The 15,757-nt window shown below is 35.2% G+C and overlaps 2 protein-coding genes across 2 annotated transcripts; one reads left to right on the forward strand and one right to left on the reverse strand.

Moving 5' to 3' along the window:
* Window positions 1-319: 319 nt before the first annotated feature.
* Window positions 320-1,505, reverse strand: LOC103697374 (HVA22-like protein e). Its single transcript, XM_039130630.1, has 5 exons — window positions 1,354-1,505; window positions 1,172-1,198; window positions 962-1,084; window positions 675-831; window positions 320-505 (listed from the first exon to the last, which is right to left on the reverse strand). Exons 1-5 carry the CDS (start codon window positions 1,398-1,400, stop codon window positions 476-478), a joined length of 384 nt encoding a protein of 127 aa, XP_038986558.1. The 5' UTR covers window positions 1,401-1,505; the 3' UTR covers window positions 320-475.
* Window positions 1,506-14,411: 12,906 nt separating this feature from the next.
* LOC120111980 lies at window positions 14,412-14,843 on the forward strand. Its single transcript, XM_039130555.1, has one exon. The coding sequence runs from the start codon at window positions 14,412-14,414 to the stop codon at window positions 14,841-14,843; it is 432 nt and encodes a 143-aa protein (XP_038986483.1).
* Window positions 14,844-15,757: the final 914 nt, after the last annotated feature.

Below are 15,757 nucleotides of genomic sequence, written 5' to 3' on the forward strand. Positions count from 1 at the left end.
ACATTTTCATGACTTGACGATATCAAGCCTAGTTCAGAACGAACCTGAAGCCAAACCGAATCGACTGGTTCGTGCCTTCGTGGTCAAGCCAAGCCCCCACGTCGAGCTGGTCTTGGCCTAGATCCAGCCTGGCTGGTTCATCCGAGTCAGAAGAACTAAAAGGTTTCCAAATCTATGGCGAATTGTCTGGAATAAATGACACGCATCAGCCCAAAATCAATGGCCGGTTGCCAACACACTCTAGTGGTTAACCAAATCTTGGACACGTTCAAAGCACAAGAGACAATGCTTTACACTTTGAGCACAGCAAACACTTTGATAAATCAATCAGCACTTTAGTTAAAAGTCCTAAAGTTTCACATTACATATAGAAAAGAAATTGGAACACAAACATCATATTCGCACTTTTTCTTTTACCCCAAAAGAAAAGAAGGAAAAGAGAAGCCAAGATCTATAACGCTTGTCACCCATTAATCTATCTTCCTCGGTGCAACTCCTTCTCTCCCTGCCATTTTCCCAAAAAGATCCATTAATAACCTTTATCATTATTGCTATTTTTAATCATTATTGTTTATTGATATCATTTTCATCATCATCCTTGTCGTCCTCATCACCATTATTATTGTTATTGTCAGTATTACTGTTTGTCTTTAGGGAAGAGTAGAGCAACTTGCCTTCTTAGTGGAGTGGACCCCATTTGCACCTATTTTGGCCCCATACTTCCTGAGTTGCTCTCTAACAAACCTTTCATACATGAATGAGGCACCCCTGAACTGTGGTAGTACCAGCCATGCTATAAAGACCACCTTTATTTGATACCACATAGGAATCCTTCAGAACACAAAGAAAGACAAAAGAAAAGATGCTCAAATATGTAATAAGGTCTCAAGCTAGAACCAAACGAAATCATCATTCTTCAAATGAGTATGGGGGCAAAAAAAACAGTCCGGAAAATCCTTACCAATATAACATGGGCTCAGCCGCCATCTCCATGAGAGTTAGGAAGGAGTACAATATCCAATAGGCCAACCATTGCTCGTCATCGAGCTTCGATGGGCTCTCGATTGCTCGAACCGATGCATACCTAATCCAATCAGACAATATCAAACAATAGTCGAAGGAGAAGAGGAAGACATCTATAAAAGAAAATAAATATAGATTTAGTAATTACAAGGGATACAAGAGCATGATGGTTGGCCTGCATGGGAACAAAAATAGAAGTCGTTGTCAAATAGATTTCAGTAAAAAAAACATCTTTTATGTATAAAACTACAAAAGAAGCATACAAAGGATTGAAAGGAAGAGAGAGAGAGAGAGAGAGAGAGAGAGAGAGGAGTTGATTTGAGAGCATACCCTGCAAGAGAGTGGAGATGGGAGAGAAAAGTCCAAAACTTGCTCATAGTTTGCAATCGTTTTGTAAAATTCTGCTGCAAATTAACCAAGAGAACTGTATACAGATCCAAAGGAGAACAGAAGTGGCTTAAAGAGGCAATGCAATGGACCAAAGAGAGTTAATGGAGAGGAATAGGGAAGGAAGGTGAGGCATATATATAGGGAGGCAAAGAGGAGAAGGAAAGGTGGCAACATCTGAGATAGCATCGGATTCCTCCCTTGGACGTGGCGGCCTAGGTTAAGCACCGACCAGATCACCAAATGTAAGAGCACCACGCCACCTTAAGCTAATTAAGATCTAAGGCAGGCCTTTATGTTGGAAAAATTTAGTTGCACACGCAGCCGAGCGCTTTAGAATTTCGCGAAACATCCATTGGGGCGTGAAATCACCACGGCCGCGTCTGCAGAAAGCGCGGACGCGTCCGCAAAAAGACCAAAAAACTTCTCTAAACATCCCTATAAATACTTCTTGATTTCATCTCTTGTAGGACACGAAAAATTAGAGAAAAATATCAAAAAAATTCTAAAAAATTTTTTTTTCTCTTAGCCACTTCTGATTTTTATTTTTGCAATTCTATTTAGTGTATTTTATTCTTTTTATTTCGTTCTTCGCTGGATCTGCAAGTCCGATCAGATTCGATTTGGCTTCTTTCGAGACGTACCGAATAAGAAGTTTAGGGTTGTCGTATCTCTGAAGAAGATTGCCGAGAGACCTGTACGTAGGGGCAAATACTTCTTTGGAACAGCGTCTATGCGCTTCGACCTGCCTTTAATCAGACTATTTCCTCTTACTTTTGTTTTAAATTTAATATTAGTAGATACATAGGATTTGCAATTTTATGATTTGAATTTATTAAATAAATAGATTTATTTTGTGCTAGAACAAATTTTTTTTGTGATAAAATAAATATATTTTGATCCCGAATAAAATATATATATTATTCCGTTTAAGATTTTCTATTAATTACAATTATTAGATTTATTTGTTTATTTAGTTGATATATTACTAACAATCCAAAGAAGTATTTGGTTTATTTTTTTGTTAGTAATATATAATTCAGTAAATCATTCTAAAAAGGTAATAATTTGTTTAACCTCCAAAAGGTTTATCATATCTCAATTTGGACTCCTCGGGGAGTAATTTTCAGATCTCATTCAAACGAAAAATTCAGAAGTTGGTTAATATATAATAATTAATTCATTGAATTAACTTATTAGATCTCAATCAATTATTCTAATAAGGTAATAAATTTTATAATTCATTGAAATTGACATTTTAGATTTCAATTACAATAATTGATTCACTACCACAAAATTAGTAATCAATTATTCTAATAAGGTAATAAATCTTATAATTCATTAAATTGACATTTTAGATCTCAATTACAATAATTGATTTGCTAGCATAAAAATAGCAATCAATCATTCTAATAAGGTAATAAGCCTTATAATTCATTGAATTGACATTTTAGATCTCAATTACAATAATTAATTTGCTGGCATAAAATTAGCAATCTATTATTCTAATTAGATAATAAATCTTATAATTCATTGAATTGATATTTTAGATCTCAATTACAATATTGATTTGCTGGCACAAAATTAGTAATCAATTATTCTAATAAGGTAATAAATCTTATAATTCATTGAATTGATATTTTAGATCTCAATTACAATAATTAATTTGCTGGCACAAAATTAGTAATCAATTATTCTAATAAGGCAATAAATCAATTCTAATATATAATTCATTGAACTTTTATATTAAATTTCAATTATAATAATTGTCTAAATAGCACTAAATTAATAATTAATTATTACTAATTAGGAAAATTTGAACAGAAAATTCAAAAATTGGTTAATCCATAATAACAAATTTAAGTTTACACTTAGGCTTTTGTAAAAATTGAATTTGTATAATTTCTAGTGATTATATCCACTAACTAATAGTGTCAAATAAAAGCTTGTCAAAAAAGCATTCGTGCCTACGAAAGGCTGGTACTTAAGTGAGCCCAGTGCTCCACCACCGATCTGGAGCTGATCTGGCTATTATTTTTTGCATATATCAACTAGACATTCAAAATTTAATACAAATTTTAGTGCAATCTTTTGACATAAACTTTTTTTTGCCTTCAATCAGGTTTCTATCCCTTCTCTATAATCTTGAACTTATGGCCTCTAACACTAGTGATCACCTTAGTGCTAAACCTGAAAAATTTGATGACCATAACTTTAGAAGGTGGCAGAACCAAATGTAGTTCTGGTTCACCATATTAGGGTTGATCTCAGCCATAGGTGAGAGCACTACTGAAGTTGATAACGAGTCCAACCCAACTACTTCATGCCCTGCTACTCGCCAAAATCCAAACCCAAATCGGAGTTCATCCTCCTCTCAAGTTGAACCTTCTGCCTCCACCAACACACCCTCTAGAATACCTGATGAGATAGACTATCATTGCATCCATAGAATCCTAGGTGCCCTTTCTAAAAGGCTGCATGACATTTATTACACAGCCAAGAGTGCAAAAAAACTCTAGGACACCCTAGATAGCAAATATGGTCTTGATGATGCTAGGATAAAGAGGTTCAAGGCCTCCGACTTCAATAACTTTAGGATGGTGGACTCAAAGCCTATAAATGACCAAATCCATGATTTTAAAATTCTGATCCACCAGCTTAGGGCTAATGGGACTAATTTGGATGAATCATTCCCGGTAGCCTGTCAGATAGATAAACTACCTAATTTTTGGTCGGATTTTGCTAAAACTCTGAACCATACCCAAGTTTTGAACTCCAATAGAATTGAAGAGCAGCATAGGCTCAGAAGTAAAACCTCTACTGGATACAAGAATGATGCTTATAATGTATAGGTCCCACCTAGGAAAAATCAGAACCGACCCTTCAAAAATAAGCATTACAAAAAGAAACCCTACCACCCTAGAAACCCTAACCACCATAATGGAAAACCTATCTAATCCAAGGGGCAGAAGAAGAAGAAAGAGGAAGGTGGTGTTCGTTTCTATTATGTGTGTGGTCGGACCAACTATTTGTCTCCCCAGTACTTCTATAAGAAGACTACACCTTTTCAATCCAAGAAGAAGGATCCACACATAATCAGTGCTCAAGTCAACAAGGTGATTTCCGGCACTGACTCCTCTAAGACAGCTTTTAGGTCTGTTTCTTTCACTCCTGAAGTTAACATGACTTTATAAGCACTTGATCGGTTGATTGATATCAAAGCTGGTATTCATATTTATTCGGATCACTCTTGGTTTTTTTCTTACCAGGTCTCAAGTGGAGGAGCTATGATCATGGCAAACAGCTCAGAGGCACGTGTGCTAGGAGTGGGACGTGTATACTTAAAGCTTATCTCTGAAAAAATCCTGTTCCTGCATAGCGTCCAACATGTTCCAGTTGTTAGAAGAAACCTCATTAGTAGTTCCTTGCTTATCTAGCAAGGCTTTTGTCTTGTTTTTGAGTCAAATAAAGTTGTAATTTCTCATGATGTAATGTTTATTGTAAAAGAATTCCTAAGTGAAGGATTGTTTAAGTTGAATATAATAGTTCCTTCAATAAATGAAAATCCTTTGATCATGAATATAGAACCTCCTTCTATTTGGCATGGTAGATAAGGTCATATAAATTATAGTACAATTAAACAACCAATGAACCTAAATTTCATACCAAAAAGTGATCTTAAGAACCATAAAAAATATGAAATTTGTGTAGAAGCCAAACTCCCTAGAAAGCCTTTTAAATCTGTTAATAGAAATTCAAATCTATTAGAGTTGATCCATAGTAATATTTGTGACTCTGGTAGAACTTCTAGAAGAAGTAACAGAGACTTTGTGATCTTCATAGATGATCTATCCAAGTTCTGTTACATCTACCTAATTAAAACCAAGGATAAGATGCTCATCAAATTTAAGATTTTTAAGATCGAAGTTGAGAACCAACAGAAAAAGAAAATTAAAATCCTTAGATCAAATCGGGGAGGTGAATATACATCTAATGAGATAACTCAATTTTGTGAAGATCATGGAATCATTATGAAGTGACTGCTCTCTATTCTCCCCAATCAAATGGAGTAGCAGAAAGAAAGAATAGGACTTTAATGCATATGATTAACTCAATGCATATAAGCTCAAGAGTACTAGAGAATTTGTTGGGGGAAGCTCTAGTTTCAGCCTGTTATATTCTCAATAGGATTCTCTCCAAAAATAATGATCTAACCCCATATGAAGTTTGAAAACATAGAAAACCTGATCTTAGCTGGTTAAAAGTGTGGGAGTGCTTGGCAAAAGTAAAAATATCTGATTTTAAGAGAAAAAAATAGGGCCCAAAATAGTGGATGCCATATTCATAGGGTATGCAGCCAATAGTAATGCCAATAGATTTCTGGTGATTAATTCAGAAGAAAATGATATTAGTAATAATACTATTATAGAAGCCATAGATGCAACATATTTTGAAGACACCTTTTTACTTAGGACTAGAGTAGATAGTAGTATAGCTAGTAGCTCTAGTAGAATAAGGACAAGAAAAATAAAAGTAGAAGCAGAACCTAGAAGAAGTAAGAGATATAGGGTAGAGAAAACATTAATTGGAGATAACTTCTATACCTTTCTTATAGAGGACTCTCCAACTACTTTTGAGGATGCAATAAAATCTTTGGATTCATCTTTTTAAAGAGAAGCTGTGGAAAATGAGATACAAGCAATTATCCAAAATCATACTGGAGAACTGACTGATCTTCCTTCTGGCTGTAAAACTATAGGGTGCAAATGGATATTTAAGAAGAAACTTAGGCCTGATGGATCTGTAGATAAATTTAAGGCTAGATTAGTTGCTGAGGGTTTTACTCAGAAACCTAGGGTAGATTTCTTTGATGTTTATGCACCTGTAGCTAGGATTACTACTATTAGGGTCTTGATAGCATTAGCCTTCATTCATAGATTAGTAACTCATCAGATGGATGTGAAAACAGCTTTTCTAAATGGAGACTTAAATGAAGAAATTTATATTGACCAGCCAGAGAGATTTATAATCCCAGGCCAAGGAAAGAAAGTTTGTAAATTAATCAGATCTCTTTATGGTCTTAAACAAGCACCCAAGCAATGGCATTTGAAATTTGATGCGACCATACTGACATTTGGATTTGAAATTAATAGTACAGACGAATGTGTATACCATAAGAGAGTTGGAAATAAATTTGTGATCTTGTGCCTCTATGTAGTGACATGCTGATCTTTGGGACAGATCTTCAGATAGTTGATGAAGTAAAGTAATTCTTAAGTCATAAGTTTGATATGAAAGACTTGGGACAAGCTGACTTAATTTTAAATACCAAAATAATTAGAAGTGCAAATAGTATTAAGTTATCCCAAACTCATTATGTTGACATGATTCTCAATAAATTTAATTATACTGATTGGTAGTCTGTCTCTGCTCCTTTTGATCCCTCTACACACCTTAAGAAGAACTTAGGAACTCCTGTCCTTCAAGGCTTATATGCTCAAATTATAGGCTCACTAGAATTCCTAGCAAACTATACCATGCTAGACATAGCATATGCTGTGAATAGATTTAGCAGATATACTGTTAATCCAAATAGAGATCACTGAAAAGCATTAGAGACGATCCTTAAGTATCTTAAAGGTACTAAGTTCTATAGTTTGCACTTTAGTGGGTTTCCTGCTGTTCTAGAAGGCTATAGTGATGCCAACTGGATCAGTGATACCTTAGATGTTAAATCCACCATAGGATATATCTTTTTTCTAAGAGGTGCTGCTGTATCTTGGAAATCCACCAAACAAACCTTGATATTTAGAAGTACCATGGAGTCTGAACTGATAGCTTTAGACACCACTAGCACTGAGGCTGAGTGGCTTAGAGATCTACTTATAGACTTTCCTGTAGATGAGTCACCTTTACCACATGTTTTCTTACATTATAACTATAAATCTGCAATAGATAAGTGCAACCAAGAAAATGCCAATATAAAAATGAATAGGCACTTAAAAGTGCGTCATTAATTATTAAGATATAAATTGAAAAATAACGTTATTGCTTTAAATTTTGTAAAATCAGAAAATAATTTGGCTGATCAGCTTACAAAAGGTTTGTATAGACTAGTAGTTCTAAAGTTGTAGAGGGGGATGGGGCTCAGCTCATAAAGATAGATCACCACGGTGGAAACCCAACCTTAAAAGGTTCAATGAGTAGAAACAAACCGGAGTGTCACTAAGAGGAGCAGTGTTTTATGTTTTTCTCATCCCTATGGCGCTAGTACTCATAAAAACAAGCGGTAGGATGAGTTTGTTTTTATAACTCTTAATGAGTCCGAGACTCAAGAGGCAGGAGCTTCCTTACTATCTTCCTTTTTAGGACTCACCTATATGTGCAGTCGTGAAGCCGCGATTATGGAAAATGGACGATTCTTTAAAAAGCACATGAGAGATACCTGCATATGGGTATATTAGCGCAACTCGCTTAGAGCCCAGATCGGGCTATATTATGTGTGCTGTTGATTTAATCTGAGTCATGGACCGAGGTTCAAGGTTAAGATCACCTTGGCTCCACAGATGTAATCAATTATCACTAAGTGAAGGTTCAAACCGAAAGGTATCTATACCTATTACATAATATAAGGTAAGCAGCATCTTATTTTGATTTTAAAATTATTTAAATTTTTGTGTAAGATTGTTGGAAAAATTTAAATGCATACGCGGCCCGAGATTCGGCCACGTGCGCATTTGAATTTCGCTAAACGCCCGTTGGGGTGTTCGCGAAATCACTGCGGGCACGTCCGCGGAAGACACGGACGCATCCGCAAAAAGACCAAAAAGCCCTTCTAAACACCCCTATAAATACCTTCTGATTTCATCTCTTTCGGGACACGAAAAATTAGAAAAAAATATCAGAAAAATTCTGAAGAAAAGTTTTTCCTCTTAGCCACTTCTGATTTTTATTTTTGCAATTCTATTCAGTTTATTTTATTTTTTTATTTTGTTCTTCGTTGGATCTGCAATTCCGATCGGGTTCAATTTGGCTTCTTCCGAGACGTACCGAAGAAGAAGTTTAGGATCGTCGTATCTCTGAGGAGAATTGTCGGAAGACTCGTACGTGGGGGCAAACACTTCTTTGGGACAGCGTCTACGCGCTTCGACCTGCCTTCAATCAGGCTATTTCCTCTTACTTTTGTTTTAAATTTAATATTAGTAAATCTGTAGGATTTGCAATTTTATGATTTGAATTTATTAAATGAATAGATTTATTTTGTGCTAGAATAGATTTCTTTTATGATAAAATAGATTTATTTTGATTTCGAATCAAATATATATATTATTCCGTTTAAGATTTTCAATTAATTGCAATTATTAGATTTATTTGTTTATTTAGGTGATATATTGCTAACACTTTATAGATTAATGTTTACTAGCTTTAGCCCCTGTTACGGTGTTTCACATAATTTATCAAGGTGCCTTCCTCTATGAAGCAATGCACTTTGTCCCACCTTTAAAAAGAACTAGTCGGTGACACGTGGCTCGTAGAGGAGGACCTCAGGGAGGACATGTCTTTCCTGGTTTTTGCTAGCTTTCTTTTATGAACAAAACAATCACAGCTATATTGATTTCGTAGCAGATTAATTTTATGAGGAACATGGAGACTGATGAAACAAATAGTGCACTTAATCATAGAATTGGCATTGAAAAATAAACCTATACATGCCGAATCCACATGAATCAAATGTTTTTATTACATAATATCTAGAAACAATGTGTCTCTTGTTTAATGCAGTTGTAGTAGGAACTATGAACTGTTGATGAGGAAGTTATGGAATTATCAATTTATAGCAATTTTTAGTGTTTTATGTTATTTTGCTCAAGAATGATTAGTCTCGTGATCTTCGAAATGTTCGGTATTAGGTTCGCCATTTTTGCTTGCTAAACTCATGCTTTCATATTTTTCTTTGATTGATGGGTAAATCTTTAAGCGATTAGGATTTAGCGTAATCTTTTCTATAAAAAAGGATAAATCCCCTTATTTGTTTCTCCCTCTGTTCATGGGCCAAACGCCCCGCCCGGCCTGTTGAAGAACAAAGCATGTGGGATGGGCCTGAACTCAGGTTTTGGTCTGCTTGTTAAATGGGGTGGACTCAGGTTTTGGCCTAAGTGTCCTCCTGCCCTCACCAAAGTTTGAGGAGTTTATTTGGGAGCTACCCCCATTATGTGGCTCATTCCCTATGAGCCATTATATTTACATTTTAAAAACTATAGATACATGAAGAAAATATACTATTTGTATCCAACTTCAATCATCTATTTTAATATATATTATATGATTTGTTATGTTTGATTCAATCAACCATATATAGTTAATTTGACTTATGCACTTAGGAATTTTCCGTACATATATATAACAATCTCTTAACTTATTGTTATTTTTTTATTTGTATGTTAAAGAAACATTGAGATGATATCTACAGGGAATGTTGCTACCAATGAGAATGATACTTCAAAAGATGTTACGTTTCATATTTTTACTCTTACTAACTTATTTGTACATTTGTATTATTACGCATCATGAACCACAATTTTATATTGTATTTGTTTATATATTTATTTGGATGCAAAAAACTTGAGAAGTAATATGTTGATCTATTAAATATTGTTATATATGTTTTGGAACAAAATTAAATATTTTAAGATTTGAAATGCGCTAAATAATCACATGTACACACATGTAATATAAATTTTGAACAGAATAACACAAAGCATATAATTGTTCATACAATGTTGTATTTGATTTTTTTATTTTTATTTTTGATTATATATTATTAGTGGTGTTTGACAAAAATGTCAGTAATCCATTGTTAACAACAATTAGAGTTGCTACTAATAATTGACATATCCTCTTAAGTGACCTATAAATCATATTTCTAAAGTCGAAAATAAATCTTCTTTAGAGGTGTCTTCTTGAAATATCTTTAATATTTTTATTTGCTTATTTGTATAGTTATGCGATATTGGTCTTTTGTAAAATTTTTATATGCACTTAAAATTTTTATAACATTTAAAAAGATGCTACAAATACTTATTCAACAACATTTGTAAATACCACAGTTGGTTTGATTTTTAGCAGCACCTGTGAAAAATGCTAATAATTAATTACCGACACCATGCATCCATGGAACATGACAAATGCCATGCACATGTTGCTAAAGCTATTGGTGGCATTTTTTGAAAGTCTTTAGTGGCACTGTAGCATGCCAATAATAAAGATTTATGTTGTTGTAGTGTCGTGCTATATAAGTATTACCTAGCTACACATACTATAACATGCTATTAGATATGCATGCTTTCCACCATAGTTTTGAGCATGTAACTTCATTGTGTTAATCGGAAGTTTCATAACTTTATCTGATTTACATAACTTTTTCTTAACCAATTTATGCAATAAAAAAAAAATATGGCCAGTTAGATTATTGGGCTCAAAATGATTGCATGAATAGAAAAGAATATTTCAATGGCAATAGGATAAATAAAGCCATCATGGGATATCAATGTAATCATTTGTACAAATCTCGTATTAGCATCTCGCTAGACATGCATTCCTTAACATAGTATTAGACATGAGACTTAACTGTATAAATTAAAATTTCATAACTTGATTTAAAATAAATCTCTCTCTCTATCTTAGCCAATTTATCCAAAGAATATGTATAGAAGAAAGCAGAATGGGTTAGATACTTGTTCGACCAATTAAAATTCAATGCTATTACCAAATATCTTTCGTTTTGAATGAAAAGCTACTTGGCACATGAATAGCATGTGCGAGGGTTTCATGCCTTCCTAATTTCGTAGATCTATGATAGAGTATGTGCCTAGTGCTACATTAGATAATCATATGATTGAAAATGTTTTTGACTAACTCAAGTGATAATAAACACGATTAACAAGGTAAAGCTTAATGTTACATAGTCTAGCCCTATCATTGTCAAAGAAAACTCTATACCTAACCCTATTATTGAAAAGGAAAATATCTATACATTTGCTTTAATTTATTCACACCAATGTACTAATATGTCATGCATACATGGCAATATCATGCTAGTCTATAATTAAATAGAGAAAACATAGTTTCCCTTTCATCATTGTTTTTTTTAAGGCATATATTTATTCCTATACTGAAACGGGATCATCTGTAGTACACTTTTACACCACAAAGTATGATACCATCATGGATAGCCACCATAGTATCCATCTTGAAGATAGACATCTCTTCTTCATTACCGCAACACACCGTGTGTTGCACTCATGGTGCTTCATCATATTTCAGAAACGAATGAGAGCCGTATGTCTCCAAATTGGATGATATGGCAGCTATCCAAGATGGTACAATACTCTATGGTGTAAAAGTTGTACTGCAGAGGATCACTCTATATTTTCTTCCCTCTCATCTCACCTATCTTCCTTCCTTATCACTGATTTGGAATGAAACCAAGTGCCCTCTCCCAAACATTTTTTTCTTGTTATGAAAAGAGAATCTTTTTAATCATTTGTATGATCACATAGCAATCTTGTTATAACTATGCTGCAGCTCTTGAGTGGTTTTCAATCTAGTAAGCAATTTATTTCCAAATAATTATATAGTATTCAATAGCTTTTAAAAAACAATACAAGTATAAGATTTGTTCCTAAATATTTAGTTCCTTTCTTAAATTATAACATAGTGGTTCCTTGTCTTACATCTTTTATAATGGTTATATAATGCCTCTGAAATAATTATAGGGTTATTGATTTCATATGCATGTATTTTAAATACTTCCACAACAGCATTTAGTAGTAATACATGATTTTTAGTGGGTGTGTGAGGTATCTACATGCTTATATGAGGTCTTTTAATATTCATTATAAGTTTTCTTCTACTATGATATTTCATGATTTTGCTTGAGTTTTTTTTTAATCTGTATAGTTGTTTCTTATATTTGTTAAATAACTATTAGTAGTATATGTTTTTCAGTGGTTGCATAGGTTCTAGACATATACAAAGTCCATTGATTTTTGTTATGATTTTTCTTGACTCCAACTATGATTTCAATGGTCATCTTATAGTTCGTTATAATTAGATTTATATATGTTCTTAATTTAATGATGAACATCAATTTGAGCAAATAATGGTGTTAATTTTGCTGTTTTTCACCACTATTTTTATGCCAAGACCGAAACTAAAAGCTATTAAATGGGCGATGTGTCATGTCCACCCTTCTAAACAGACATGATCAAATGAGTCATATATCGTAGATGCTGATCCATGGTTCATGCCACAAGCATGCTAGTAACTAATTCCTGATAGACATTGGGTCTCCATGAAATGGTCTTCTGGCGTGGATTGATTAAGACTAATATCGTTCGTCTTCACATCATTTTCTAGGTTGTTTGATGTTGTAGAACCATGGCTTTCTCCTCAAGGAGAGAGAGAGAGAGAGAGAGAGAGAGAGAGAGAGCCATTGTGTGATGGCTGTTCCATCACAAATATTGGTGTAATGCCATGCATGGCCATCATGTGGCTGGTGGCCGGTTTCATGTGGCTTCTCTTCCCAAACCTGGACACTTGCCGTATTGCAAATCATTGTATCTTTCTTAAAGGTTGCGACCTGCTGCCAGGTGTGTTCTACTGCCAGCTAAACGGCATGGGTATTAACTGAAATTATATATATATATATATATATATATATATATATAAAATTGCTCTAGTTCTACCGGACCTTTTGTTTTATTTCTTTTGAGCAATCATAAAAGCTTTTTTATTATGTATCTACTACCAGAAATTCAATGCATAATCTCAGCATTCAATGCATATTTCTGAATAATCTAATTTTTTAATTATTCAACTATTTCATTTTGCCAAGTTCAACATTAGGCAGATTAGTCAACATATATATATATATATATATATATATATATATATATATATATATATATATATATATATATATATATATATATATATATATATATATATATATATATATATATATATATATATATATATATATATATATGAAGGAGAAAAGGAGGGAACAAGCAGCAAAGTTAGGTCAATATTATAAGCTCGGCACATTCAGGTAAACTTGTAAAAATATAAAACCTCATAAAAGCATTGATATTGTTGGTCTGGGCCCTATAGTTTGGCCCATTGAATGACGCATCACATATTTCCTGCAATTTGTATGCAGATATGTCCCATGAAAAGCTTACGATGAACCACTTATCATTTCACAATATGTTTTGATCTCTTGCTTTCAGGACAAATCAGTCATTGGTGGAACGCAACAGCCCTTGATGATGCTGGACTGCTAGTATCGTGGGACGCATCCAAGCAAAGAGCAGACATGGTCGTAGCTCAAGATGGTTCGGGTAACTACAAGACCATTAATGAAGCAGTAGCTGCACTCCAGCAGCAGCAGCAGCAGCAGCAGAGGGAAAGCAGGGTAGTAATCTACGTCAAATCAGGGGTATACGAAGATAGGTAGGAAACTGAAGAACGTAATGCTCGTCGGAGATGCTTGCTAAACCAAGCATGCTACCACTATTTTGGTAGCAAAACCAAAACGCATTACCAACTTCACTAATTGGCATCTCGGGTCAGCACTTTTTTTTTCCCATTTCTTTTTGTTTCTCTCATGCAATAATAATTTCATTAGGTTAGGTCCACAACTCTACACAAGTTATTGATCAAATCCGCTTTAATACTATTTGTCACAATCCAAAACCTCACCTAAAATAGCTCGTTGGAAAGTATTATTTAGATTTTTTTATTATAAGTACCAAAACCTACCTAGTAAATAACTGTGGACTAAAGACGCCCGCATGGTCCTCCATAGTTTAGGGTTGGTTTTGATTTGAAGCCTTGTTTGGTTTCTTTCGAATTTGAGAAAATGTCAGTGAAGGTAGGAGCGGCGGCAATGTGGTGGTGATCATGTCAGCGTCGAACGGGAAGGGCGGAGGGCGGACATGGACTTTGCAAAGTGCGAGTGCTGTGGGCGGACAGACGAGTGCTGTGGGCGGACAGAGGAGTGCACGCCGGCGTACATCGTGCGGGTGCTCGAGCGGTACAGCAGGCAGTGGGTCCGTGGCCTCGGTGGCGAGGCTGTCAAGGAAGAGATCCGGCATGTCAGGTGGTGGTTCTCCATGGAGGAGGCGCTCCGCCGACACATGAGCTTCTCAAGGGAATTCCGATCGGCGTCGCCACTGCCCAACCCAGTGAAGGGCCACATAGCCACCATAAGCCACCACAAGCCACCACCTTCGCCAAAGCCTCACCAAGGGCTCTCCGCTCCACCCCACCAATCCTGCGAAAAGGATGACGACGATGATGGCGACGGCGGCCGCCCCTGCTCGCTCGCCCACTACGAGAGCTGCTTTCCATCTTTGCCTTGTCCATAAGAATAAAAGTAAATTCAATGACATGGCATCATTTAAAGTAACTCCAATGTTAAAGGCGGATTTAAAAGTAATTTAATTCCTAAGATGCCATGTCAGCAAATTTAGAAGTGACAAACGAATGATTTTTCGATTTGGCATGATTTATCAAGCTTGTTGACTAGATTTCATGACTTGTCAGATTGTTGACTAATTTGCCATACTCCAAGTGTATATTTTCTTGAAAAAATTAATATTCTGAGGAGTCCATCATGTGGATCCATGGAGTGACTAGCCATATACGAGGCCACCCAGTCCACAATCCTGGTAGTCTCACTGGACACGTGCTTGGTCTAGAAGGCCACACCCATAGCCCGATTGTCCTAAATATCCTCGAAGGCCACGCCACCCTAGAGCTTTTTCCCGCTGACAAAAATCTAACCTGAGTTCGATGATTGTAGTTGTCCTTGTTTGATCGTTTGAAGAATGAGACTTCTTTAGTTTTCCGTAGTCCCATGATATATGCATATATGCTGTCCATTTCAACCATAAGGTTCACAAACTGCAGAAAAATGGTTGTTTTAGAACAGTCAACATGGCCACAGGGTTACGTTTGTTGAAGCCAAAACCATACCCGATCAATAAAATATGAGAAATGTTCCACAAATGCTTCTGACCAATCCTTAGAAAATGGTGGGGGAAGAGGGGTTTTGTCTCCCTTTCTGAGAAGGAACATGTGCAACAATAGATAACATATGTAGTTGTCCCATGCTGAAAAATCCGACAGATATTTTAATCGACGTTGGGTGGATCTAACAGTAGAAAATTTAGCCTTAAGTGTTTTGGTTAGAGGGGTAGGTGAGCTATAAAGCGTCGGCCTAATCCATTCATCTAATCTTCCTCATTTGGCATTCCTTCTTTCTCTGATATCTCCTTTT

Source organism: Phoenix dactylifera, chromosome 9, assembly GCF_009389715.1.
Source record: "Phoenix dactylifera cultivar Barhee BC4 chromosome 9, palm_55x_up_171113_PBpolish2nd_filt_p, whole genome shotgun sequence".
Taxonomy (NCBI): Eukaryota; Viridiplantae; Streptophyta; class Magnoliopsida; order Arecales; family Arecaceae; genus Phoenix; species Phoenix dactylifera.